Below are 23,791 nucleotides of genomic sequence, written 5' to 3' on the forward strand. Positions count from 1 at the left end.
CGGCTCCAGCTCGGGTCTCGCGCGCCCTCACCCACACGGCACCGGCATGCCATGTGTGCTGTGCCGGCATCTTAGTGCATGGGCTAGGGGCGGTGGAAGAACTTCTGGAGCTTGTGTTGGGCGAATTCGGGAAGCTTGTGATGGAGTTGGTGATGCTGGGGCGGAGGCTGTTGCTGGAACTGGGGTGGAGGGGGCGGAGACGGGTGCTGGTGCTGGGGCGGGTGCTGGAACTCCGGGCGGTGTGGTTTGAATCCCTAGTTCATACCATTCCGGAGGTTGTCATATTCTGAATCTTGTTAGTTCCTCTTCATCTTTCGGCCGATGCTGCGCAAAGCTATGCCGCTGCACCGCGCAGGTACTCACGACTGTGGGGGTAGTTCAGCTCGTTCTCGCGCCACTCGAGCTGGCCGAGCTGCTCGCGCACAGTGCGCACGAGGTTGCCGCCAGACTCCTCAGTCTTGTCCGCATCGAGCTCCCACCACATCACACCGCCGAGACCAAGCTGGTTGATGTAGTGCGCCTTCTGCGTCACGATCGGCTGCGTGTCGTAGCTGATCATGGTGCGCTTCTGTGGGTCGTAGCTCCACGACGCGCCGAGGCGGTGGTCGTTGAACTCCTGGGCGCCGGGCTGAGGAAGGGCCTTGTAGTCCCACATGCCGTCCTCCCAAGAGCCCTTGCCAACACCCTTGTACGGCCTGCCCGGGCCGTCAGTGTTGCAGAAGGCGCGGCCGTAAATGGGCATGCCGACGACGAGCTTGTACGGCTGGACGCCGGCACCGAGGTACATCTTGACAGCACGGTCGACACTGTTTCCGTTCGGGTCGTCGTTGTACAGCGCAGCCTGGTGGCCGGCAACCTTGTCCCACGACCCGGCGAACTGATCATCAGCGCACGCTCACAACAGGTATGGAGCTCACGTCGTAGGCCATAAGGTTCCAGAAGTCGAGGACCTGGTCCATCTCCTGGATCTTCAGGATGCCGACCTGCTCAGCACCGCAAGGGGCGGCGACAGTGAGCTGGTACTGGCCGTCCGGACGCCCCTTGCTTCGGGCCAGGTTGACGAGGGCATTGCGGAGCTCGCGGAGGAGGTCAACGTAGCCTTGAGCATCCGAGGCCGACTTCGGGTACTCGTAATCGATCTGCAGGTCAGCGGCGAGCTTCAGTCCAAAAGCTCACATCAAGTCTGACGTCAGCTCTGATCGTCCCAAGCATGAAACTCACCCGTCCAGACCCAGGTCCTCGACCATTTTAACAGCCGAGTTGACAAACGTCTGACGCCACGCGGGCTTGCCAATGTTGGCGAAGTTCTGAGACATCAGCCACAGTGTCATGGGAAAGAGCTCACCGGAGAGAACGACCACCCTCCAATGGACATGAGAATCTTGAGGTTGCGGTTCTGCTTCTTCATGAGGTAGATAGCCTTGAGACAACCGTACATGTTGTTGCCCTGGTCGTTCCACGAGTCGCCTTCGTAGTGGATCTGGACGTCAGCGGCTGTTCACTCGGTGCTTCTGGCAGGTGAGGAATTCGGGGAAGGCAAACCGGTCATTACAGTGCGAGCGCACTATGCACAAGCAATGCTATACCTGTCCACGGCACGACCAACTCACCTCGACGTCCGCCCACTTGTCGCTAAGATGGACCTCGCCCGAGTCCTTGTTCACGTTGGCGAAAGCATAGTTGATGTGTGTGAGGTGCTGCTGCGGGATTTTCTGCGGGGGAAACTTGCGGTCATAGATACCCCTGCGGTCAGTTGCTGTCGGCTGTCGGCGACGCTCACCAGTTCACCTGCGCTCGTCAGCGATGGTGCTTTCAAACGGACACGACGTGAACTTACGAAATATCCAACGTGCTTCTTGCCCTGCATTTCTGTTGCGATAGCGGTGTCGAGATCAGAGCCGATGTCGATAGGGTGATGCAGAGGAGTGGAGGGGAAGAACCAGCTGCGCGCGAGGAAGAAGGCGACGACAGATGTGATGAGAGATAGAAAGAGATAAGTACAGATGAAGGAACGACGTTGATTATGTCTTCTTCGGACTTCAGTCATGCAGTGTAAAAGAAGGAAATGATTGAGAGAAGGTTGTCCCGGATGGTGAGGAGGACTGGTGGGTGTCCGCGGAAGTGCGGCGACGACGTCAGCGATCGGCGTCAATCCTGTGCAACCAGTGCGCGCCTTTGCGGACGCGTCTTGGTATCCAGATCCGGTTCGCCCAGCGCTTCTTTCCAGGGCCAGAAGCGTGCAAACCACGCGAGAATCCTGCTGGGGCACCTTGGCCACTCAGGCGGTGCGATGCCGGCATCGCCCGGTGATTTTCCGACCAATTCACGTGATTGGCTGGTGATGGTCCCACGCGATTGCTTTTTATTGCGACACCCGCAGGTCGCTAAGTTGCTATGGCGGGAACTCGGGGCGCTGGCGGTACGGGGGCGGAAGTAAAGTGTTAGTACCTGGTGGCTGACGAGACATCTCGACAGAATGAAGCGTTACAGATGCGGCCCTGCCGACAAAACCCTGTCTGAATTCAGGTGCAGCGCCGTCCCCTCCAATATCGATCCCCAGAGCCCCTCTGTTCGTGTGCCTCTTGTCTCCAGACGAACCCTCTGCACCAAAACATTCCTTTCCAGTCAACTGTAGTCCGAAACCAAGTTGCAGGGACTCGCCTCCACGGACGATGCGACTCCTCTGCCATTGTGCTGTCGAGCGAGTCGTGGGCCTGTGGGCATGTCCCGGCCTCTGCTGGCTGGCTGGCTCACGCTACTGGCTGCGGGGCGCCTGCGTGCGATCTCATATCGCAGAATGGGATGCGGGGATTCGTTCTTGCCCAGCGTGGCCAGTGGTAGAGTGCCGCCATGGCTGGGTCGAACTGGGTCTAAACAGGCTCGAAAAGCGCCCACGGGCAGGGGCTAAGCTCAATCCAGGTACGACGGGTCGCAGCCTGGGAGGAGCACGACGCACCGTGTGTGCAGCAGCAGACACTAGCCTGATGCGCTGATGCACTCACTCCTCCCATCAAAGTAAACAAACCCGCCCTGCACAGTGCATGGTGCACAGACCCAACCGTGCAATCCATGTCTCACTCCCGCAGTGACGGGCGAGACTCCTCTGCCGGTGTGCCCTCCTCCCACCCACCACCACCGCCACCGTCTCCACCCCGAGTCGACCGCCAGCCCAGCTCCTCGACCGCAAACTCGCATTCCACTAGCCGTTCTGATCGCTACTTTTCAGATTGTCCCGCGTCCACAACATTAACCTCGCCTTTGTCATTCTCAAGCCCTAGGACAAATAAACCGTCGACAGTCCTAGTCGGGACCCTCCAAACTCTACCAGAGACAGAGGACGAACCCACATTCAACGGCTCCCCAGAGACAGGTCATCGGCAATTTAACAACAACAACAATAACAACAACAACCGTCGTCATATCGCAGATCTTTCAGCGTTTCGCATCGACACCTCTGGATCCTCGACACCGACACTACGGCAGTCCCCTCCCCCACAATACGGCGACGACCCGCTGCCGACACAACTCGAGCTCCCTGCCGACAGCAGCCCTACTCCCCACCAGTCCCTTGTTGGTCGCCAGCCGCCATATTTTCTTCATCCACCATCGCCGCCTGGGCTCCCAAAAGAGATGCCCGAGGAGGGTAACTCTTCCGCTGAGGGTTCCTCCTCCGAGGCCCGCTACCCTCATGCACCGGCCGTGAGCATCCCACCAGAGCGGTGGTTCTCACCAAGGCAATCGGACATGCCGCAAACACCTTCATCTGGAAGTCGGATACGTCGTGTGCCAGTACCACTGGAGGACCCCCCATCAATAGCACTGAGTCCACAGGAGCATTCGCCGACTCGAGCAGCCGCTAGGAGTGCTCAGACGACACGACGACTGATCTCACAATGGGAGGAGACAACGTCTGGCCCCTCGACGCCGAGTCGTGTGAGGATGCCTCGCGGAGGACTGTCAACACCAGCACTGTTGGGTTCACCGTCTGGCCTCACTTCCTCACCAGCTCGACGAGCTCTCTCTCCCGCCCTTGCCCCGCCATCCCCGACTCCCTCATCATCACAACGACAATCCTCATCACAGCCGCCGCCGTACCTGACGGACAAGCCTTTGCCGATCCCAACGCCTACGGCCGACTCACCCAGCGCACGGCCGCGGATACCGTCTGCACGGCCCATACCAGCATCAAAGCGCATGCCATGGCCACCGCCAGAGAAATCACGTCAGCAAGTGTCGCGGCCGCCCCCACTGTATTCCATCGACAACCGACCGGTCTCGCCTCCGCCGAATTCGTGGTCTCCGACGGATGCAACCGACAAGAAGCGAAAAGCGCACGACTCTTGGTGGCAGCAACAGGAGACGTCGCCGTCCAAGCGAGGGATCAAGGCTGGAGCTGTCAAGCGCTCACCGTTTAGAGAGCTGAAGGGCGTGTTTGCAGGTTTACGACGGAAAAAGGGCGACATTTCTCCCAAGAGGGCTCGGACATCGCCCCAGAAACTCGGAGCACCGGATGGCGAGGACGAGAGCGAATGGTTCTCACCACCAGCGACGACGTCAAATTTACCAGGTGGCATCGTATTCAAACCCGATCGCATGGGCGACGAGGAGATGGGCGACGCCCAGTCCAATGGCAACGTGAGACAACAATTGTTTGGTACTCAGCTGACTGGTTCCAGTCCCTCAGAAGTTCCCAGGCCATCTTTCTCGAGCCGCTCAGAAGCGGATGGGGTTCATGGCAAACAGCATGGGCGAATCTCACGCGCGATCGACTTGCCATCACCTACGCGCCTGCTTTCAACACACCAGGGCTGCCGGCGCCTTACTCTGCGATTCCCAGGCCATCCATCGATGCACGCCCAAATGTGCAGATCAACATGCGCGACGTCGCCGAGGTGCGATCACTTCGACGCGACGAGATTCCAGGCCGTGGCATCCCTGTGCCTCCGGAAGGCTTCAACACCGAGGTGCTCGAGCTAGTGTTTAATGACGGCTCAAAGCGGTATATGGGAGTTGAAGGGGTGGATGGCCGGCTCAACTGGGTAAGCTCCATTTGGGATGACATCCTCTCCCTGAAACAAGGCAAGATCGACAATCCGATCCCGCCCCCGTCACCCATGTCAACGGCCTTCAATACTGCTGCTCCTTGGCAAGGACCTTCCACTGCTCGCATCTCCGAAGAGCGCGTCTCCGCCTCCAGTCCCGTCGGACAGCCGCAGGTTCAGAAGATCGGTGGTCGATGGGTTGCCTCGCCAGACCTCGAGGTGCCGACGTTACATGGTCGTGGAGGACCTGCCGGCGGTCCCGGGCTCGGTGAGGGCCTGATGGTCCGCTCGCTCCCAACCACACCGCCGCTCGTTCCCGCCGACACGGATAGGAACCGTCACCTGCTCCCGCCTATCTCGCAGGAGCCTTCATTGTCTCTGCGTGGGATGTCCGCCCCTACCACTCCGACAAAGAGCACAATGACGGACGAAGGTATCAGGGCGTTCTCGACGGACCCTACTGCTGACCCGGCTCCTTCTCCTGGCCGAGTGCGACCTCTTCCTGCGCCGCCTCCCACCAGGCCGCCGACACTTCCAGCTTCCTCCATCAGGTCGTTCCAGACGGCACCGTCCCGTGCACCTGCGCCTGCCAGTCTGCGCGAGAGCGTCGTCGCCATGTTCAATGCCCAGAACGACCAGCGAGACCTTCATAGTCCTCGTCGGACTCGCTCTTCGGCCATGGAGGAGCGCATCCGGGCTTGGCAACCCAAGCCAGAGGACCGGCCACCCTCGCGCGCTGCCAGCCATCGGTCAGTAACGAGCGTGTCGAGCTTCAACGACAGTGACCTCAACCCTTCTCGATCGGCCAGTCAGGTGCGACGACCGGACTCGTACATGGCTTCCAACTCTGTCCTGCCCCTGGAGCATCCGCCAAAGGAACTCCACCCTGTACAGGAGGAGGTGTCTCCCCGGGAAAGCCTCAACAGCCACCACGCTGGTAACCCCAGCGAGCGCGCCCCATCGGAGTGGGTTACCCAATTAATGACGACGACTGGACCGGCGCCGGACCCCGTTCGTCCCGCCGCTGCGTGGGGACCCCTCAACGTGAGGAAGGCTCTCCCTGATGACCCGACTGCCAAGGGGCTTCCGGACCTCCCAACCCGTGCCAGAGCCTTTGAGCCCCTCGCTCGCGAGGGAGGACCCCTCTCTGGTGGGCGTCCGATGTCCCGTGGCTCTCGTGGGCCATCGAGGGCGCCGTCACCACCGACAGTACCGGAAGAATCTGAGGAGTCAACAGATCATAAGACCTCTGAGGACTCCAAAGACAATGGTGGCTATCAGCCTCCAGTCCGAACTCTGCGGAACGTCTCTGCTGCTGCTCCGAACGTCCACCCTGCTCCATCCGTTGCTCAGCAGTCCATCATCCCTTCAGCCATTGCGCCCACCATTGCTCCCACGGTCACCGACTCCGAGCGCACGCTTGCTCCCACTATTCCTCCCAGCAAGGTCTCCTCTGTCGAGACAGAGACGCTCATCGCCACTCCCATCCCGAACGCTCTCCTGTATACGCTTCCCGATGTCGAGGAGCCGAACCCGTGGTTATCAGAGGTGGACGAGCCTCAGACCATGGGTCGGGCCCGCTCGCCCAGCCCGACTGCCTCCCGCGTTAGCCGCCGTGACGACGCGCCGACTCCCCGGGCTCGATCCGCCAGCCCCGCACGAGTTAGCCCCGTCCGGACGTACGGCAACGTCGGCCGCTCGAAGGACGGCAAGTCCACGGACGTCACGCCCAAGGCCAAGTCCAGGTCTCAGGACGAGCCTCACTCTCTGTCCCGTGTCACGAGCCCTCTTGGTGGTCCTCTGATCGGCAACCTCATCAGCCCTCTCAGCTCAAGCAACAAGACCAAGACCACCTCGGGCACTCCTGGACGACGGGCATTCGGTACCCCAGGCTCCGGCGCTCCCAGCCCTGCTCGTATGGGCTCTCGTCTCCTCGCCGTTGCGTCAATTTTCGAGCCTGATATCGTCAACCGTGTCGGCAGCACGCATCCCAGCGACTCGAGCGGTTCGAACATCAACGTTGGCCGCATTCCCGCTCCTCGTCCCGGTCCTCTGCGCAGCGTCAACAGCCTGAACAACTTGATCACTGCCGACGAGTCGTCCCGCGAGAACGAGGAGCAGGCACCCGCATACCAGGACGCTTTCAAGGATGCCGAAGACAACAGGCACCCGTTCGAGTTTGATCCGAATCTGACTGAGAAGGAAGCTCTCGCCATGATGGACGAGAAGAAGATGCTCAAGGCGCAGGAAGCCATGCTTCTGGCCCGCGAGCTCCCGTCTCTGCCCTACGATGAAGGAGATGCGTTCGAAGACGCCGACGTCGACGAGACTGCCTCTAGGCTGTACAACCAGAATGGCTACCTGAAGGATATTGGCGCAACGGCACGCACCGGACCTGGGCTGGATGATGCCGAAGCTCCCCAGCGACCCATCTCGCCTGGTATGCGTCTCAATGAGCCATACTTCAACGGTGACTTCCACCGTGGTGGACCGTACTATGTCGAGTACCTTGACCCTCGCGAACTCCTGCCTCCGGATCAGAGGAATCGACCCGTCACGCCTCCCAGCATTGTCAACACAGACGATTATGTCGATCCTCGCCGCGCCACTGTTGAGGATGCCTCTGACGAAGACGGAGCACACGAGTACGCTAGTGACAACGACGTCTACAAGCGCCTTCCCTTTCTCGGGCCCGACATGCCTGACACCACCGACGAGAACTCGATCATCGAGGATGAGGGCTCGTACGTTGACTTCGAGGCCGTCGAGCGGGAGCAAGAGCTGTACAACCGCATGGGCTACCTCAAGGACCTTCCTGCGATCGACTACGAGCGCGACAACCTTCTTCCTCCCGACCGTGCTTCTCTTCTCCTGACAGAGGGCGACGGTGGCAGTTCGGTGTTCGAGTCGGACGAGGACCAGTTCCTGCGCAACCTCCGTAACACGGATTCGTCAGAGAGCCACTCAACAGTCACGACCAACAGCACCGCACCTCCGATTCCTGACAAGGACGTTCCCGGCTTCAAGTATCCTTTGCACCAGGGCATGACCGAGAAGGAGATCATGGATGACCACACGCAAAAGGCACTCGAGGACCCGTTACCGTTCCGCCCGCCGCCGATTCTCCCCATGCGCAACAAGAGCCAGGAAGAGATTGATAGAGACAATCTCCGCCGCCAGATCGACAACGGTACCGTCGTACCTTCCGAGCGCGGCCGCTACGATGAGCCGCCTCGTACCTACGCCAACGTGCCTCTGTCCGAGGGTCGTCCTGTTCACCACCATCACCGCCACCCCGTGCCGCCCATCCCGCAGACGATCAACACCTTCAACCTCCCTGCTCCCCGTCCGGTCCCTGTCGAGGGCCTGCCGTCTCCAGTCATCGGATGGGGCTCGCAGCACGGTGCAGGGTCTGCGGGACGTCGGCCTCCTACGGGCCTCGGCATTGGTGCGCCGCCTCGACCCATCTACTCCCAGCACACGATCCCAGGTACCATGCCCGGAAGTATGCCTGTGGTCGGTTCGATGGCGCACGGCCCGATGCCCGGTCTCGGTCCCTACTCTGGCTATGATGGACGAACAGGCTACGGTCACAGCCGCCGCTCCAGCAGCAGCTCGTCCTCGGGTCACTCGCACAAGTCCAAGAAGTCGCACAAAGGTCTGAAGCGCGGTCTGTTAGGGGTTGCTGCTGGCGCCGCCGCTGGTGCGCTAGCTAAGAAGCTAGTTGACGACCACAAGGACCACGCCGAGCCGCTCGAGTTTGGCAAGAAGACTCCAAACCCGGAGGTTATTAAGATTGTCGAGTCAGACTCCAAGTCGAAGAAGCATGACGACGACCGTCCCTCCAAGCTTGTTGGCAACATGCCCGCGTCCTCTGCGACTCCGGCCGCCGCTGCCGCCGTTCCCGCCGCGGCGATTCCCTGGCTGGGCGGCGGTGCGCCGTCGGTCGCTCCCCCTCCCTCTGTCGCTCCCACGGCTCCTCCGACCGTTGTTCCCTACCCTGTCGCTGCTGTTGCTCCGTCTGTCGCTCCGACTGCTGCTCCCGCTGCAGCGCCGGCTGCTGCACCTGCGGCTGCCCCCGCTGCCAACGTTGCGCCTGCCGCCGCTCCCGCGGCTGCTCCAGCTGCTGCCGCTCCTGCGGCTGCCCAGCCCCCGCCACTACCGCCGCCAACGTGCCCGTCAAAGACAACCCGAAGGGCATTCCCGCGCCACTCATTTTCTCGCGCCCTCCGGCCGAGAGCGCAGGCGGCGGCAGCGGTGGTGGTGAGCCTCCCGTCCGCTCGTACGGCAATATGGCATCCGAGGACGACGCCGGAACCTCCGGCGGCCGGAACCTCCGGCGGTGGTCCAAAGGCCACCCGCAGCATCCTTAGGAAGGGTAGCGGCGGTCCGCCCGTGTCCTCCGTTGCCAACGTTCCCGGTGAGAAGCCTGCCCAGGCTGCCTCCGCTGATAAGCCCGCGAAGGCTGACAGCGGAGGTGGTGGTGGCGGCGGCGGTGGCCTCATGGAGAAAGCCCTTCCCGCCCTCGCCACTGCGGCTGGGGGGCTCGCCGCCGGAGCCATGGCGCACAAGGCACACGACAAGGCCGAGGAGAAGGACGAAAAGAAGGAGTCCAAGGAGGAGAAGAAGGACGCGCCCAACATCGAGCCCAAGGGCACGGCTGCCGCGGTCGAGTACGGCAACATGGCCAAGGGAAAGGATGCCCCGAAGGGCGATGCTCCGAAGGAGGCCGCTAAGGACGCACCGGCTGGTGACAAGCCCAAGGACGCCCCCAAGGACGGCGCTAAGGGCGATGCTCCAAAGGATGCAGCCAAGGACGCTGGCAAGGCCGCCGCAGCCGGAGCTGCTGGTGGTGCTGCTGGTGGCGCTGCTGCGAAGGATGCCCCTAAGGACGGCGGCAAGGGCGGTGACGGCGGCGGCGAGAAGAAGGCGGACCCGATCGCCGACATCTCGACGCAGCTGAACGAGCTCCGTGCCGAAGTCCGCGACCTTGCGGGCAAGATTGGCGGCGGCGGCGCTGACGGTGCCATCCGCCCCGACCTCTCCAAGCGCCTCGACACCATTGCGATGGACATGGCTGGTGTGCAAAGCGCTCTGCAGGCCGTCGAAGCCTCGACTCTCCGACCCCACCCCGAGCTCTCTGAGCGCCTCGACGCGCTCTCGAAGAACATGGCTCCCGGCGAAAAGGCGCTGCCTCCTGCTCCCGGCGATCACGCAGACGGCATTCCCGGCGAGGTGCACCAGAAGCTCGACGCGCTCGCGGTGCTCATCCAGGTTATGCTCCAGCGCCAGAAGGAGCTCGCCGATGTCCAGGACGCAATGGCGGCTGGTAACATGGCTCCTGCCATGGCCAACATTGCAAAGGACGGTCCGGGCGGTGACAAACCCAAGGACGCCGCTGGAGGCGACAAACCGAAGGACGGCGCTGCTAAGGATGCTCCGAAGGATGGTGCCAAGGGCGACGCACCCAAGGAGGGCGCAAAGGAGGCCGTGAAAGAGGCTGCTAAGGCTGCCGCCGCTGGCGCTGCTGGTGGAGCTGCCGGAGCAGCTGCCGCCAAGGACGCTCCGAAGGACGCCAAGGCTGGTGGTGGTGACAAGCCCAAGGATGCCCCTGCTGTGAAGGACGCTCCTAAGGATGCCGCCAAGGGTGGCGACAAGCCCAAGGACGGCGGCGGTGACAAGCCGAAGGATGCGGCCAAGGACGCTCCCAAGGACGGCAAGAAGGAGGAGAAGAAGGACGACAAGCCTGCCGCCGTGCTTGGCAACATGAAGACTGAAGACGGCAAGGGCGGCGACAAGCCGAAGGACGCTGCCAAGGATGCTAAGGGTGGTGACAAGCCCAAAGATGCCCCGAAGGACGGCAAGGACGCTCCGAAGGACGCACCGAAGGACGGCAAGAAGGAGGAGCCGAAGCCCGACAAGCTCGACGAGGTGCACAAGCTGCTCACTGCTCAGAAGGAGGGCAGTGAGGTGCAGCAGAAGCAGATCGGCGACGTTGGCAAGTATCTGGGCGACCTTAACAAGTGGCTTCAGCAGTACTCTGAGAAGGCCGGCGGGGAGCTGGATGGGATGAGCAAGAAAATGAACGGGCTCGTCGACACGGACGACAAGGGCGCGCCCAAGGGTCTCGTTCCGGACATTCACAAGATGCTCGCGGACCAGGCGGAGCAGATCAAGAAGCACGAGAGCGTGTACAAGGAGCTACGCGACATGATGGAGAAGCAGCGTCAGGACCACGAGAACCTCCTGCGTGCTGTCGCGACCGACCTCAGCGCGGAGATCAAGGGCGAGCGCGTGCGTTTCATCGAGGCGATGCAGGCCGCGACGTCGATGAATGTGAACAACCACGTCGAGGAGTTCAAGAAGGCGCTCAGCGGCGAGGTCGCGAAGGAGATGAAGACGCTCGGCGATCTGAAGGAGGAGCAGAAGAATGTCCGCCAGCAGATCAAGGACGCCCTCGCTTTCATTGACAACCAGGGCTTGCCCAAGAAGGACCCGCCGAAGAAGGATGACAAGCCAAAGCCCAAGGACGACAAGCCTAAGGATCCCAAACCCGTCCCGCCCCCGGCTAAGGGCCCCTTCGCCAACATCCTCGTGCCTCCCCCCGCGCCCAAGCCGGACGAGAAGAGACCCTTACCCGCCGCCCCGGCGTAGCGTGCCGGCGCCTGGCCCTGATCGCAAGAAGTCGTAACACCAAGTCCACCAATCCCGCAGACCGTCCCTCGCTCGAGCAGCTCGCGAGACCATACAACACTATTCAAATTCCAAGTTTCCGGTTATCAACAACAAGCACACACCACACACTCTCTCACTCTCATTACTTTCCAGTTGTTACAAGGTTGTAGTATCACTTTCATCACGCTCCACTGTTTTATCAGTTGTCTCTTCTTAACACACACTTTTTACGAATTTTTGGGTCGTAGTTCACACTTTTCTCTTCCATCATTAGTCTCCATTTTAGAATCTACATTTGGTATTTGGTATGGATTGTGGCTTGTAACAATTACGAGCTGGTGCAGGGTTGCAAGGCTGGGACTGACTGGGGACGAGAGCTGCGACTGATGGTACTGACGGGTGGGTGACCGGGTGGAGATGCGCGAAGATGACGTCGCCGGAGGGTCCCTCTTGTTGCCCGAGCGGCGCATCGAAGCTTACGTGCTGACGTGGTTGACCGCGGGCAAAGAGCCTCTCCTATACAGAGAGACTCAGGTACCTGTGGCAGAAGGCAGGCGATCAGGAGGCGCCGCCTCTCATTAGCGAAGAAAGATTTTAGGTGAGTCAGAAGCGAGAGCACGAGGGACCAGCCTGGTGGAACCGAGAAGGTTAGCCGCGGCTATCGTTATCATCTCTTATCTGATTGGACTTGGCCCATCCTCCTCCCCCTAGACCCGCCCCTGTATCGGACAGCAGTTAAGCCAACGTCCGCGGACCGATGGCCTCGGACGTGAACATGGAAGAGGGTGCCGAGGCTTCGGAGTGGTTCCAGGACTGACTGTGCAGGAGCGCAGAGCATGAGCAGGAGTCGGGGCGAGGGTGAATGGCAGACCACCACCACACAGATGGGACCAAGTTACAATCGCGTTATCTACCATGACATTGACGAGAAGTGTGTCGAGTCCAGTACGCGGGTTCGTGCAGAGATTCCGAGGTGGAGCAGATCCAGCGGGAGAACCCCGGCAAATCCCCCCACGCGCACAGGCAGATCTGGAGATCCTCCAAGGCAGAATTCCAACCACTGTTCTGGATATCCGCCTATACTCTCTCTTGTTTGCATTCAGGCAGCTGTGCGGGCCGGGTTGAGACGCAGGTACGCAGACCCCACCATTGTTCCAAACCCGGTGCCTTGGCTGTTGCTCCTTTCGAGGCAGAGGTAGATCTACCGACCGCGGCGGAGCCGTGAGTGGTGAGTGTTGGGGAACGTACGTGCTCGCTTCCTCTGGAGATTTACAAATACCTGGAGCTGTCGCTCTGTCGCTCGCGCAATAGGGCTCTCGGCCTCCGGTGCGATGGGATGTTTGCTCTCGTGTCGCAGACGAGCCGGACCTGTCATGACGTTGCGACTGCGTACGAAGTCTCGACCTCAGCGTCGATCCTTCGTCTCAGCCTCCTTCTGCCGCTATTCAGTGCCGGGATATGGGGGTATGGACAACTCTCCCTGTCAGTCTCGCTCGCGTGCTCAAGTATCCAAGAGCTCGGGATGGAGAAGGGCTCTGGTTATCGGTTAAGCCTGATGGGAGGGTATCTGAACTGGAGGCAATGGGGAACCCCGCCGTGCCCGGAGTATCCATATGTAGCGACACGCGCTCCACGCATCGGGACCTGGGTCGGGTGAGTCGAGGAGGCTTGGACACCTGAGCGTGTTCTTCTATCGGGATCGCCGGACCTTCATCCTCTGTACCTCTGTCTTCACCCTCCGTGCAGAGCTTCCTTCGCCGACAGTTGACAGCCTGATAGAGATAGCGGGCAACTCAGCAAGCGAAGCCGCCACCATTATGCATGATGAACGCCCAGATCTTGATCTAGATCTTAGCGAGGCGTCTGGTTACTACTCCCAACTGCGTCGCTCTCATCCTCCAGAGACTCAGCTGGCTGGTTGGTCAAGTCAACGGAGCCATAGCTAAGCGAACAGTCCAGGGTCTGGACTAATTAAAACGTCAGCGACGATCACTCCTGTGTCCGCGCGTGCGTACTCCCCTTCTCTTTCAACTCTGTTTGCCCTCTGGGCTGGCATTTGTTTGCAGTCGGCACGCATGGCCTGAGGGGCACAACACGGCAGCGGACGGGCACCCGCACACTCAGCAGGCGGAGCCAATCCGAGCCCGAAGAGAGGGGCGAAGGGCACTGTCGATCCCCCCCTTCCTCTGTCTTCCCTCTGGAATGCCAGAGCCAAACCGCGGAAAGAGCCAGTGTCAAAGGGGTGCAGGGCTGCAGACCGCCGGTCACAAGTAGGAGGAGGGAGTGCTCTCCTGATCGAGCAGGAAGCTCTCAATTGTACGTTATCCCAGCAACTCCCGAAGGCCCAATGGCCCGATGCCACTGTGCTCTGCTCTGTCGTGTTGTTGGAAACATGCAGTTGCGAGGGGTGAACGGTGAGGCTGACACGTTTAAGCGCACGGCGCGGCTGCGGATATGCGTCGACCGCTCGCGCTCATCTCCGAGAGCACGAGTGCACGAGTGCGTGCTTTGTGCTTGGCAGTACCGTGCTTCATGGGAACGGGTTTGGGCTCGCTTAGCGAGGTGCCCGACTGCAGATGCCCGTGCAGCACGCTCTCGGTCACGGATGACTCGGTCACCTGCAGCCTGCAGCCATGCAGCCACCTGCATGCCTGCAGCTAGTCACTCGGGCATCGGCATGGCTGCACCATGAGGGTGCGCGGACATGTGGGGCGTGAGTGAGCTAGTGAGGCTGAGTGGAGCCTGGTGGCTAGGAGGCGACAAGCTGCGCATCCTTTGGAATGGCCACTGGTATCATCCTGACATGGTGGTAGGGTTGATTGTCAATTGCGCGACCATGCTTGTATGTCAATTCGCAATCTCGGACATGGCGCCCGCCGTCTGCCGTTCTGGACATGTTGCATGTATCTTGATGTTCCAGTTCCAGTCAGCTCCAGCGGACGCGTGACGAAGGCGTCAGATGGAAAAGGTTCTAGACGCCAGGTGTGAGGCGTGCCATTCTTTAATCGTTGTCATGCTCGGTGTTGCGAGACACACTAATCTGCGCCGCACCGCCGATGGAACGCCGAGTGAGCGCCGAGTGGTCCAGCCCACGGACAGAGTCGACTGCGGACTTTGTTGGAACGAGCGCCGCGAGGTACATTGGGACAGGCCCGGAACGCAGAATTGGTATGGACGGCTTCGGCAGGCGTTGCGCGCGCGCCGTCTGGCAGGACCAGTACCAGTCAGAAGCAGGGACCACGCGTGATCAGGAGACTTCCACGGCCCAGGACCAGAGATCTCCTGAGTTCAACGGTAAAAAGACCTGGACGTGCAGGGGTGCTCCGTGTCATGCTCACCTGAGCCCTGTCAGCCTGACGCGCCTGTTCGCTCAGCCGATCCCCTCAGCCCTTGTCCCAGCCCCGCCAGCAGCCCTGGCTGGAGCGCGACCCTGCCCGCGTCATGGCCCTGCAATCCTCAACCATGCATCTACTCGTCCGACTCTCCAACTCGTCCTCGAGATCCTAGACGCTTGCTCGATATCATCCTCACTTTCACTGTCCTCGTCGCCTCCTGGGTGTCCGATCAGTCTCAGATATCTCAGACGGCGGAGGCTTATCTGCATTCTTCGCGGTGCGACAGCGACAGTCCAAGCCGCGGCCCTTCCACAAACGTCAACACCACATTCCGCAGCATTAGCCGCCCCCGCTCCACTCCCCTCTTCAACACAGCCGGACACCCTCGCCATCATCTCTCTACCGCATAACCCTCCAGCGCAATCGTCACATCCTCTATCACCATCTCCCCGAGTGTCTGCGATAGCCGCGATACTGCCTCTCCTTGGGAGCTAACACGTTATCTAGCAGCCGACAGGGCCGACATTCCTCGCCTACCCCACCTATCTTGAAAACATACCAAGACAACGCGGTGCCGACTGATCTGCTCTGTTCCGACTTGAGCTGGAACTGCAGTCTTCTTCGCTTGCCCTACTTTACATAGATCGCTATAGATCGCATTACGCACGCCGAGACCATCGCGGCGCGCACATTACATACTCACGCCCTCCGTCACTGTTCGGCTTAGCTCAGCCTGTGCTTCCTCTTGCCTTCCTTGCGCAAGCGCCTTCCTCCGCCATCCTCTCAACATCCCCTCTCTCATACCTCACTGCGGACAGTCACTCTCTCCTCTGGACGCGCTGTTGGCAGCGTTAACCGATACCTGCTGCAAAGAACACACCGAGCTGCATTTCGTCGGTGGCGGGATTCCAGAAGACGCAACACCGGCACGCGCAAGAACAAAAGGTCCAAGCCATCGACGCAGGACGCCTCGAACGCCTCATCCGCCTTCCACACTATACCTTGCTCCTAGATCCTTGACCCCCTCTTTGAGTCCACCCCCACGCTCCCACCAGCCAAGGGGTCCAGCGAAGCCACACCGTTATTTCAGACGGCACGGACAATAACCTCTGCAGTCCCACGACCCATCGCGGCCGTCATCACAAGGGAACACGGGCGCCGCAACGTTCCAGCGCTCTCCAGCCTCCTCGGGAGCGTGCTCGAAAGCTCGAAATCTCGAAACCCAGTGTGATCCGGCGTAGGCGGCGTCGGCGGTGGCGCAACTCCAGTTTCACCGCCCAATCACCCTCTGAATACGCTCGCCGTTGGCCGGTGTCGTGAGAGCACCACCTGCGCCCCGCGTCTGCCAGGCTCATCATTGCGCCCCGCTTCCTTCAGTCCACAAGGCGCATACCCCGTCGTAGGCCGTCCCGCCCTCTCCTTCGAACCCCCGCTCAGCGGATCGAAAAAGCACACTCTAGATCTCGGCGATCGGCCGCAGCGGCACCGTTGAGCGCCCCCCACACCTTGTTCACTCTTATCGCCCTCGTAGTCGTTGCATTACCGCATCACTCACAACTCACCTCTACGCCCACTTCGCCACTTGGCTTCGAAGCAGCTGAGCGACCTTCGACTGGCGACACCTAGAAGCCCCCTCCCTTCCCTCATATCACTTGCGCTTTGACCTTTTGTTGTTTTCATTCCAACAACTGAACACCAGTCATGGTCAACCTCGACACTCTGAACTTTGACCAATTTACGTCGTCGGGGCAGCGACCGTCGCAGTCCTCACGTCCCTCGCAGCCGTATATGACGCCACCGTCAGAGCCGACACCACTCGAGGCGTGCGGGTCTGGCTCCGGGTCTACCTCCAAGTCGGGGTCTGGCTCCTCGTCAAGCACCTCACTGCAGCGGCATGACCGCGAGTTCGAACGTCCACAGATTTCGCCTCCGATCGAGCGGCCGATATTGCATACTCCTGCCAAGTACGCCCACGTGCAACATACGGTGAACACGAGTGCAGACCTCGCTGCGCTGTTCCGGTCATATATCCGCGCTCTGAACATGAAGTCGTTCTCGACATTGCGCCTCTTCCTCTCACCAACGTGTACCTGCAACGGCGCCAAGTGGAACAGCGACACCATCCAGGACATGATCGCGCCGGTCTCGACACGGCATAGCACAGGAACGATCGTCATGCTGGTCGCCGACATCTCGCAGCGCGTTGTCGCCACCCGCCTCCAACTGCAATACCAGAGCAACGCGAACATCATCGAGTTCGACAACTTCTTCTACCGCTACGACGATCAGTGGCTAATCGAGGAGATCCGAGGCAACCTACCATGGAACGAGCGTGTGGACCACACCATCCAGGAGAAGCGCTCACGCAGGCGGCATCGCAACCTTCCCTCGCCTCAGCAGTCGGCGCATTACATTCAGCACTCGCCCCAGACATCCCCAGAGACCAACACTTACCAAGCGCTCGCTCCTCCCTCGTAAAACGGCGTGCTCGCCAATGTGAACCGCCGGCTCGACACCCGAAACCGGCGGCTCATGTGTATCTGCCCTTCGCCAGACGACTTTCGCTTCCTCTGTGCATCTCAGGCTAGTCGGTTCGGAGAACCCGGCTTCGTATCCATATGTCACCTGTTTCTTCATCATGTATCCTGTTCTTCGATGGCGAAGTCGCCTCTCGTACCTCGGTGTGACGTCCCTCAGTCCAGATCAGATCGGCGACGCACCCGCGCGCCAAGAAAGAGTTCCGCCCGAAGACACCATCCCCGATGGCCAACTTCTCCGTCATGCCGTGATTGCTGAGATGGATTGCTGACTCGGGGCAAAGGGGTGCCTTGATCGCCCTCTTTAGCTGGAGTAGGAGCTGAAGTGGTACCCGGCCCCTACAGTGCCTCATCGGATGTGCGGAGCAGCAAAGTCGTAGCGTGGGCTTGGCGGTTCTCGACCCACTAGCAGCAAGGCACATCGTGTCCGCGTGTCCACCTTGTCTCGCCTGTCTCGGAGCACACGGTCACGGAAACGACGGAAGCGACGGAACGAAGGCAGCAAGGATGTGTACGTGATCAACAGCTCGTCATGAAGTCCGTGGTCGGAGCAGGAACGATAGAGATTAGGGCTTGACACCGGTCCGCCCGCACTCTGTTCGGGGCAAGATTGCCGCGTGATCGCCGTGCCTTCCATGCATCTGCCCGTGCCTGAAGACGAGCTTTCCCCTGCTTGCTCCAGTTTCTACAAATTCCGAGCTCAGAGTTTGTCTTTCTGGAGGAAGGGTTGGTATTACCTTGCCCCGTGTCCTTATGGCGTTCTCTCACCACGCCCCACGGCAATCCGGAGCGTTTCACGGGCCTTTCTTACACCGAATTCAGCTCCATACCGTCTCGCTTACGCCTGGCTCCATCAGTGTTCTCGGGTTAGGAACCTGCCCGATGTGGACTGGCCGAAGACAAGACCGAAGTGTTAATTACCTAGTCAATCGTCGCGGATTCCATGGATCGTCGGTATGGATTAAAGCTCGGTCTGCGCGAGGGTATTTCCATCCCGATGAGCACAGTCGACCGAAGGGGATCGACCGAGAGTCTCTGGATCGGAGTCGCGTCTAGTCAGCGGGATGATCAGTCATCTTGAGTTCATAAGATCAAACCTTCCGCGGTCGCCATGAAAGCTATACAACAAGAACCGACTCCGCGGGTCGAGTTATCCTCTCGTAAAGGGGACAGTGGCCCCTATGGCCCCTAGGTCGCGGTAACGGGCAAAAGGGCGGGCAAAAAATGAATGCCTTCTACCCGAATCGAACGGGTGACCGTTCCATAGCAAGACTCGAAGAGACACTACTAGTGGAAAATTCTAGCCACTGAACTAAGAAGGCAAAGCTGGTCGCTCATGTCTGCGGAGGGCGCAGCGCGCACGTGACTGGACGTCGCACACGTGAAGCTCGCGTGTTGTCTTTGAATGTTTGTTTATCTCGATCGCTTGTCCCTGAGCTGGTTCTATCAACGGCAAAGTCTGCTCGGGCAGTGACAGCCATAGGCTGCACGCTAGACCTAGTTCCTCCGCATAGAGAGAGTCCATGCCTCACGCTATCTACGCCGCAACGCCGTCGATTCGTTCTGATGAAAGACTGCTGAATAGAACGAAGCACGGGAAACCGAGGCCAGAACGTTGGCATGCAACCTGGACCTTGTTTTGACTCGGTATGCGGCCTCCACCACCCTGCAGGCCCGCTGGAGCGACCCTGGCTGGCCGAGACGCGCCTGTCCTATGGCATTCGCTGCCTTGGCAAGACGCAAGACGCGTCCGACGCTAGCGCTTGATTTCGAGATTTCAGTGACTTCTCGTCTGCGTATGCGCTCGCTGCGACTGCGCATATCAAAGCGGAGCATCGTTGTCTGGCCGTGTCGCGAGCACCTCTTGACCCGGCACTGCTCACACGACAACAGCCTAATGGGCTTAAGCACAGAACAGACAAGCTAATCTGCTTGCCGCCGCGAATAGGAACGGATGTAAACAAAAAGTTGGACCGCTGCCGCTGTCCCTCGCCGGCTGTGGGACTATGGACTAGTGGTACTGATAGCTGGTACGCTGCAACCAGCCGGTGGCGGCACCTGACCCTGGGCGTAACTGGCGTCCTTGGTCCTGGCGTCGGGCGTCTTTCGTGCTTCACTTGCGATCTCTGATCACAACAACCACCCCTTCCTCACTTGACTTGTACCGATACCCCACAACATCTCCGACTGCATACACCGGCTCGCGTACCCCAGTCTTTCGATCTGTTTATACCCTCGCGCGGCTATTGTTGCGCGACCTTGCTTCGATCACCCATCACACTTGCGATCGCGCGACTAAGAGCGTCACTTCCCCGCCGCTCACTCTTTTTCACGACACACTGCGATCCCTTCACCTCCTTCCCTCCCTCTTACTCAACCTGCGCAACCTCACCTACACTCCGACACTGCGCGCCGGCCGAGCCCGACGAGCCCGACCATGTCGCCGCCGCCGTCCAAGGCCGTAATCGAGCCAACAACGCCTTCCCAGCGCGACGCTTCCTCTTCCTCCGCCGATAATGACGACGATTCCCCACAGCGTCCGTTCGACATTGCAGCCCGACTAGGGCTCGACGTATTCGGACAGCCCGACAGCCCGAGTGCGAGCTTGATGCTGACGCGGACGGCTGAGACGCTGCACGGCCTGTCGCAACAGCTGGCCGAGCTCAACCTCGATGAGCCGGCTTCGATTGTGCGGTGCTGCTGCGGGTCCAAGGCCGAGTGCCCCTCGTCGGCCGCGCGCGAGCGCTGGGAGGCAAAGCTCAAGCTTAGCGGAGGTACGTGCCCCTGCGCCCCAGGTGATCCAGGTGACAGACGACTAACCCATGGTTTCAGAGATTGGACACGCCCTGCTGCAGCGCTACGAGGCCCTGGAGAGGAAGTACAAGCGCCTCGAGCACAACTACGAACTCCAGCGCAAGGCGCTCGCAGACTCATTACGGCACGTCGCAAACCTTGAGCGCGCGAACAATACACACATGTCCAAGTTTGCCGATCTGACGCACTCCTACGAGGCACTCGAGAAGGTGAGTTGAGAGTGAGGTTGCGGTCGGTCGAGCTGTGCGCCAGATCGCACTGATAAGACATGACGCACACACCGCACATCCCCACAGACAGATTTTCGGCTGACACCCGCCCAGCGCTACGTCCAAGCGACACACTCGCAGAGTCTCACTCAACAGTCACTGTCTCACGTCCGCTCCGAGCTCGCGAAATGCCGCCAGACGGCCAACGCCCAGACGATCGCCCTCGCCGCTAGCGGCGGAATAGAGCAGCGTCTTGCAGAGGCAGAGAGAAGATATGAAGACACCCGTGACTTACAACACGCTGAGTCCCGCAAGCTCAAGGAGCAGCTCAAGTGGCGAGCAATGGCAGAGGACAGGATAGGTGAGTTATCGAATGTAGCCCAGCCTAACTCCATACAGCGGACCTGGAGTCACAGTTGACGGCGTCGGCACGAGAGATCGATGAGATCAAGACCGCACGCCAGAGGGACGCCCAGGAGCTGCTTGCCAATGCAAAGGAGCGGCTCGAGTCGCTGCATTCAGAGGTGAGTTAAGTACTGCAGACCGGTAGCTGACCTGCAGCTCTCCGACACCTTCCAGACGTCTTCCCCGTCAGAGACGCCAGAGTACCAGCGTACGCTCGAGGACCTTGTTGCGACCAACACTCTTTTGAAGCACGACACATCCGAACTAGCCCACACTCTTTCCCAGACGATGGACGAAAACCGTGCGCTGCGAGAGGAACTCGAGGAACTCCGCAGCAGCCGGGCCCCTCGCTCCCGACCGCTGTCGATGGAAATCCGACCAATGCTGACCTCTAACAAGGGCCACATGCGGACCGGCTCCATCCCTGCAACAAGCTCCGAGCGCGCCCATGCGCGTGTTTCAAGTGCTATCGTATCGGAGGCGAATTGGGGACACTTCCGACGAGGTTCTGTGGCGCCCTCCTTCACGTCTACGTCGACCACGGACGGCCCTAGCATCTCCTCTCCTGGAAACGGGATCGAGTACAGCTCCTTTTCCTCACCCATGAACGGCGAGAGACCCATGAGCCCTGACATGAGGGTCAGCCCGAGCGTGCGCCACCGCTCCTCGATCTCGAGCACGGGCGGTATCCCTTACATCTCCAATGGTGTCGCCAAGAGCAAGGGGCCGCGCCCACTCTCGTTACGCTCGAACAGCGACAGGCGTAACCTGACGAAGCGCTCGATGGGCGTCAGCGAGGCGATCAACGAGTGGCCGGCCGACGATGAGAATGGTGCTTCGAACGACCCGACGAGCGGGGAAGAGCCTCCTTCCCCCGATACCGATACATTCCGTCACACGGCGAGCAGGAAGCGAACATCTGTGTTGCTTCCTCGCATGACATCGCCCATGGGGCACTACGACAGTAACTCGAGCGGGAACGGCGCCTCGCCCTCGGAGAAGACAAGTGGGACGACCGACCTCGACCACAAGCGAGTCAATCGCCGCACGCTTTTACTGCTCAGTCGCTCTACCGGAGTCCAGACTGATCCCACGGATGCCGAGGAGACGCCAAAGTCCCAGCGGCGCCCGAGTCACAACTCTGAGCCGTCTGTGGCTTTATCTGAGACGCCTGCGGGTCACTCAGAGACGTCTTCCTTACTCGGCATGTCCACGTCCGATCGCAAAGGCGGCGTGCCCCAGCTCACCGATTTGCTGGAGTACCTGTCCAAGATGCTGACGCAATTACGTGGCGTCGATATCCCGACACTGAATCGCCGTCTCAAGAAGCAGCACCTCCCTGGCGATGTCGGGCATTTGTCGCGATCGACGATCGCGAACCTGCAGACTGAAGTGGCGGAGCTGCGCCACCGGTTCCGCTCGTTACTAGAAGTCAGCGATGTCAGCCGTCGTGAGATGACCCTCCTGCTCAAGCTCTTGAAGGATGTCTTCTCCGACGTTCTTGAGCTCCAAAACGTCGTGAACGCTGTGACGATCGATCCGAAGCTCGCGAAGAAGCTCCGCCGCGAGGCATTCGCGGACCCAGACGCCCCGCCCGAGACGACCTCAGGTCTGGGCTGGATCGCGGCCCCGCTGACGAGCTTGTTTACGGCTGCGCAGAAGCCGGCCGAGGCACCCGTCGTGCCTGCGACTCCCTCGCGAGACAGGATCATCACACCCCCGGCGCCACCTACACGAGCGGCACCGAAGCAGCAAGCGTCGACGTCTGCGACAACAACACACATCAGCGTCGAGTTCGGCAGCTCTGGCCCCGTGCGCCGTGCGCTGCCAGCGCTGTCGCAGTCTGTCTCGGACACGTCCTCTGTCGCGAGCCGGTCCGTGTCCGCGCCCATTACGGCCGGGTCGGCACGTGTGCGCTCGCGCGCGTCGCGCTCCGACCTCATGGGCATCTTTGCTGGTGCGCAGCCGTCGGGTGTGTCACCTGCCGTGCGTGCGCGCGTGCGCCATGCGTCGAGCCAGTACTTTGGGCCGTCCGATCGAAGAATCTTCTCGGAGCCCAGGGAGCGGCTGTCGACCATCGTGGACGCGGTGTTGGACCCGGGCGAAGGCGAGGAAGATGTGATTCCCGGAGACTACGAGCCGCCCCTGCTCGAGCGCACACTGCGCCCACGCGGCCTCTCGGACAGCAGTATCCGCAGTTCTACCCTCGTCGAGCAGCCCGAAACGAGCCTTCTCGGCTCAGGCATAGGCTTCTTATCCAAGGGGCTGTACAAAATCGGCGAGGCAGCTTTATCCTCGTCGGCAGTCGACACAACACCAGCAACAGCATCAGCTCAGACGAAGAGCACCCAGCATCTCGGCTTAGGCCAGCCGCGCCGCCCGCCCCTCAGCTCAAAGGGGTCGGACAGCACCCCGGCCCTTTCTATACCCACAACGGCACCGTCGACAGCCGTCTCGCTCGGTACGTCACCAGGCACGCTCAAACGCGACTTTGATGACGAGGACGAGATCGTCATCGGCGGCGTCCTCCTCTCTGGAGGCGTCGGTACGCCCATCGTAGGCACTATACCCAAGGCGTCCCAATGGGGCATGTAAGCTTATGACATGTAGTGATTATCCTATGCTACAGTACATCCTGAGCGAGCGAGGCAAGCGCACGATGGTGAATGCTGATGATGCGAGGCGAGGCCGCCGTCGAAATGCTGAAAGAGTGCGAAAATGAAGTGAAGAGGGAGTACCCGGAAGTGTTGGTGGAAACGAAGTCGGATGGAAGA

General features: G+C 60.4%; 4 protein-coding genes and 1 non-coding gene across 5 annotated transcripts; 3 read left to right on the top strand and 2 right to left on the bottom strand.

Moving 5' to 3' along the window:
* Positions 1-334: 334 nt before the first annotated feature.
* On the bottom strand, positions 335-1,867 carry A1Q1_00255 (endochitinase 1 precursor (Complement-fixation antigen); the record flags this gene model as incomplete). Its single annotated transcript, XM_014326583.1, has 5 exons — positions 335-877; positions 918-1,139; positions 1,346-1,480; positions 1,611-1,712; positions 1,838-1,867. 5 exons carry the CDS (start codon positions 1,865-1,867, stop codon positions 335-337), a joined length of 1,032 nt encoding a protein of 343 aa, XP_014182058.1.
* A 1,202-nt stretch (positions 1,868-3,069) lies between these two features.
* Positions 3,070-11,696, top strand: A1Q1_00256 (uncharacterized protein; the record flags this gene model as incomplete). Its single annotated transcript, XM_014326584.1, has 2 exons — positions 3,070-4,635; positions 4,677-11,696. The coding sequence occupies 2 exons, from the start codon at positions 3,070-3,072 to the stop codon at positions 11,694-11,696; spliced, it is 8,586 nt and encodes a 2,861-aa protein (XP_014182059.1).
* Positions 11,697-16,753: 5,057 nt separating this feature from the next.
* A1Q1_00257 (uncharacterized protein) lies at positions 16,754-17,530 on the top strand (the record flags this gene model as incomplete). Its single annotated transcript, XM_014326585.1, has 1 exon — positions 16,754-17,530. One exon carries the CDS (start codon positions 16,754-16,756, stop codon positions 17,528-17,530), a length of 777 nt encoding a protein of 258 aa, XP_014182060.1.
* A 1,288-nt stretch (positions 17,531-18,818) lies between these two features.
* A1Q1_t218 lies at positions 18,819-18,911 on the bottom strand. The gene has a single exon. It is a non-coding gene; the product is annotated as a tRNA-Thr (tRNA).
* Positions 18,912-20,026: 1,115 nt separating this feature from the next.
* Positions 20,027-23,656, top strand: A1Q1_00258 (uncharacterized protein; the record flags this gene model as incomplete). The annotated part of the gene is made up of 6 exons (XM_014326586.1): positions 20,027-20,363; positions 20,422-20,612; positions 20,727-20,973; positions 21,048-21,136; positions 21,192-23,608; positions 23,647-23,656. 6 exons carry the CDS (start codon positions 20,027-20,029, stop codon positions 23,654-23,656), a joined length of 3,291 nt encoding a protein of 1,096 aa, XP_014182061.1.
* Positions 23,657-23,791: the final 135 nt, after the last annotated feature.

The sequence above is a fragment of the Trichosporon asahii genome, assembly GCF_000293215.1.
Source record: "Trichosporon asahii var. asahii CBS 2479 unplaced genomic scaffold scaffold00018, whole genome shotgun sequence".
In the NCBI taxonomy this organism is placed as follows: domain Eukaryota; kingdom Fungi; phylum Basidiomycota; class Tremellomycetes; order Trichosporonales; family Trichosporonaceae; genus Trichosporon; species Trichosporon asahii.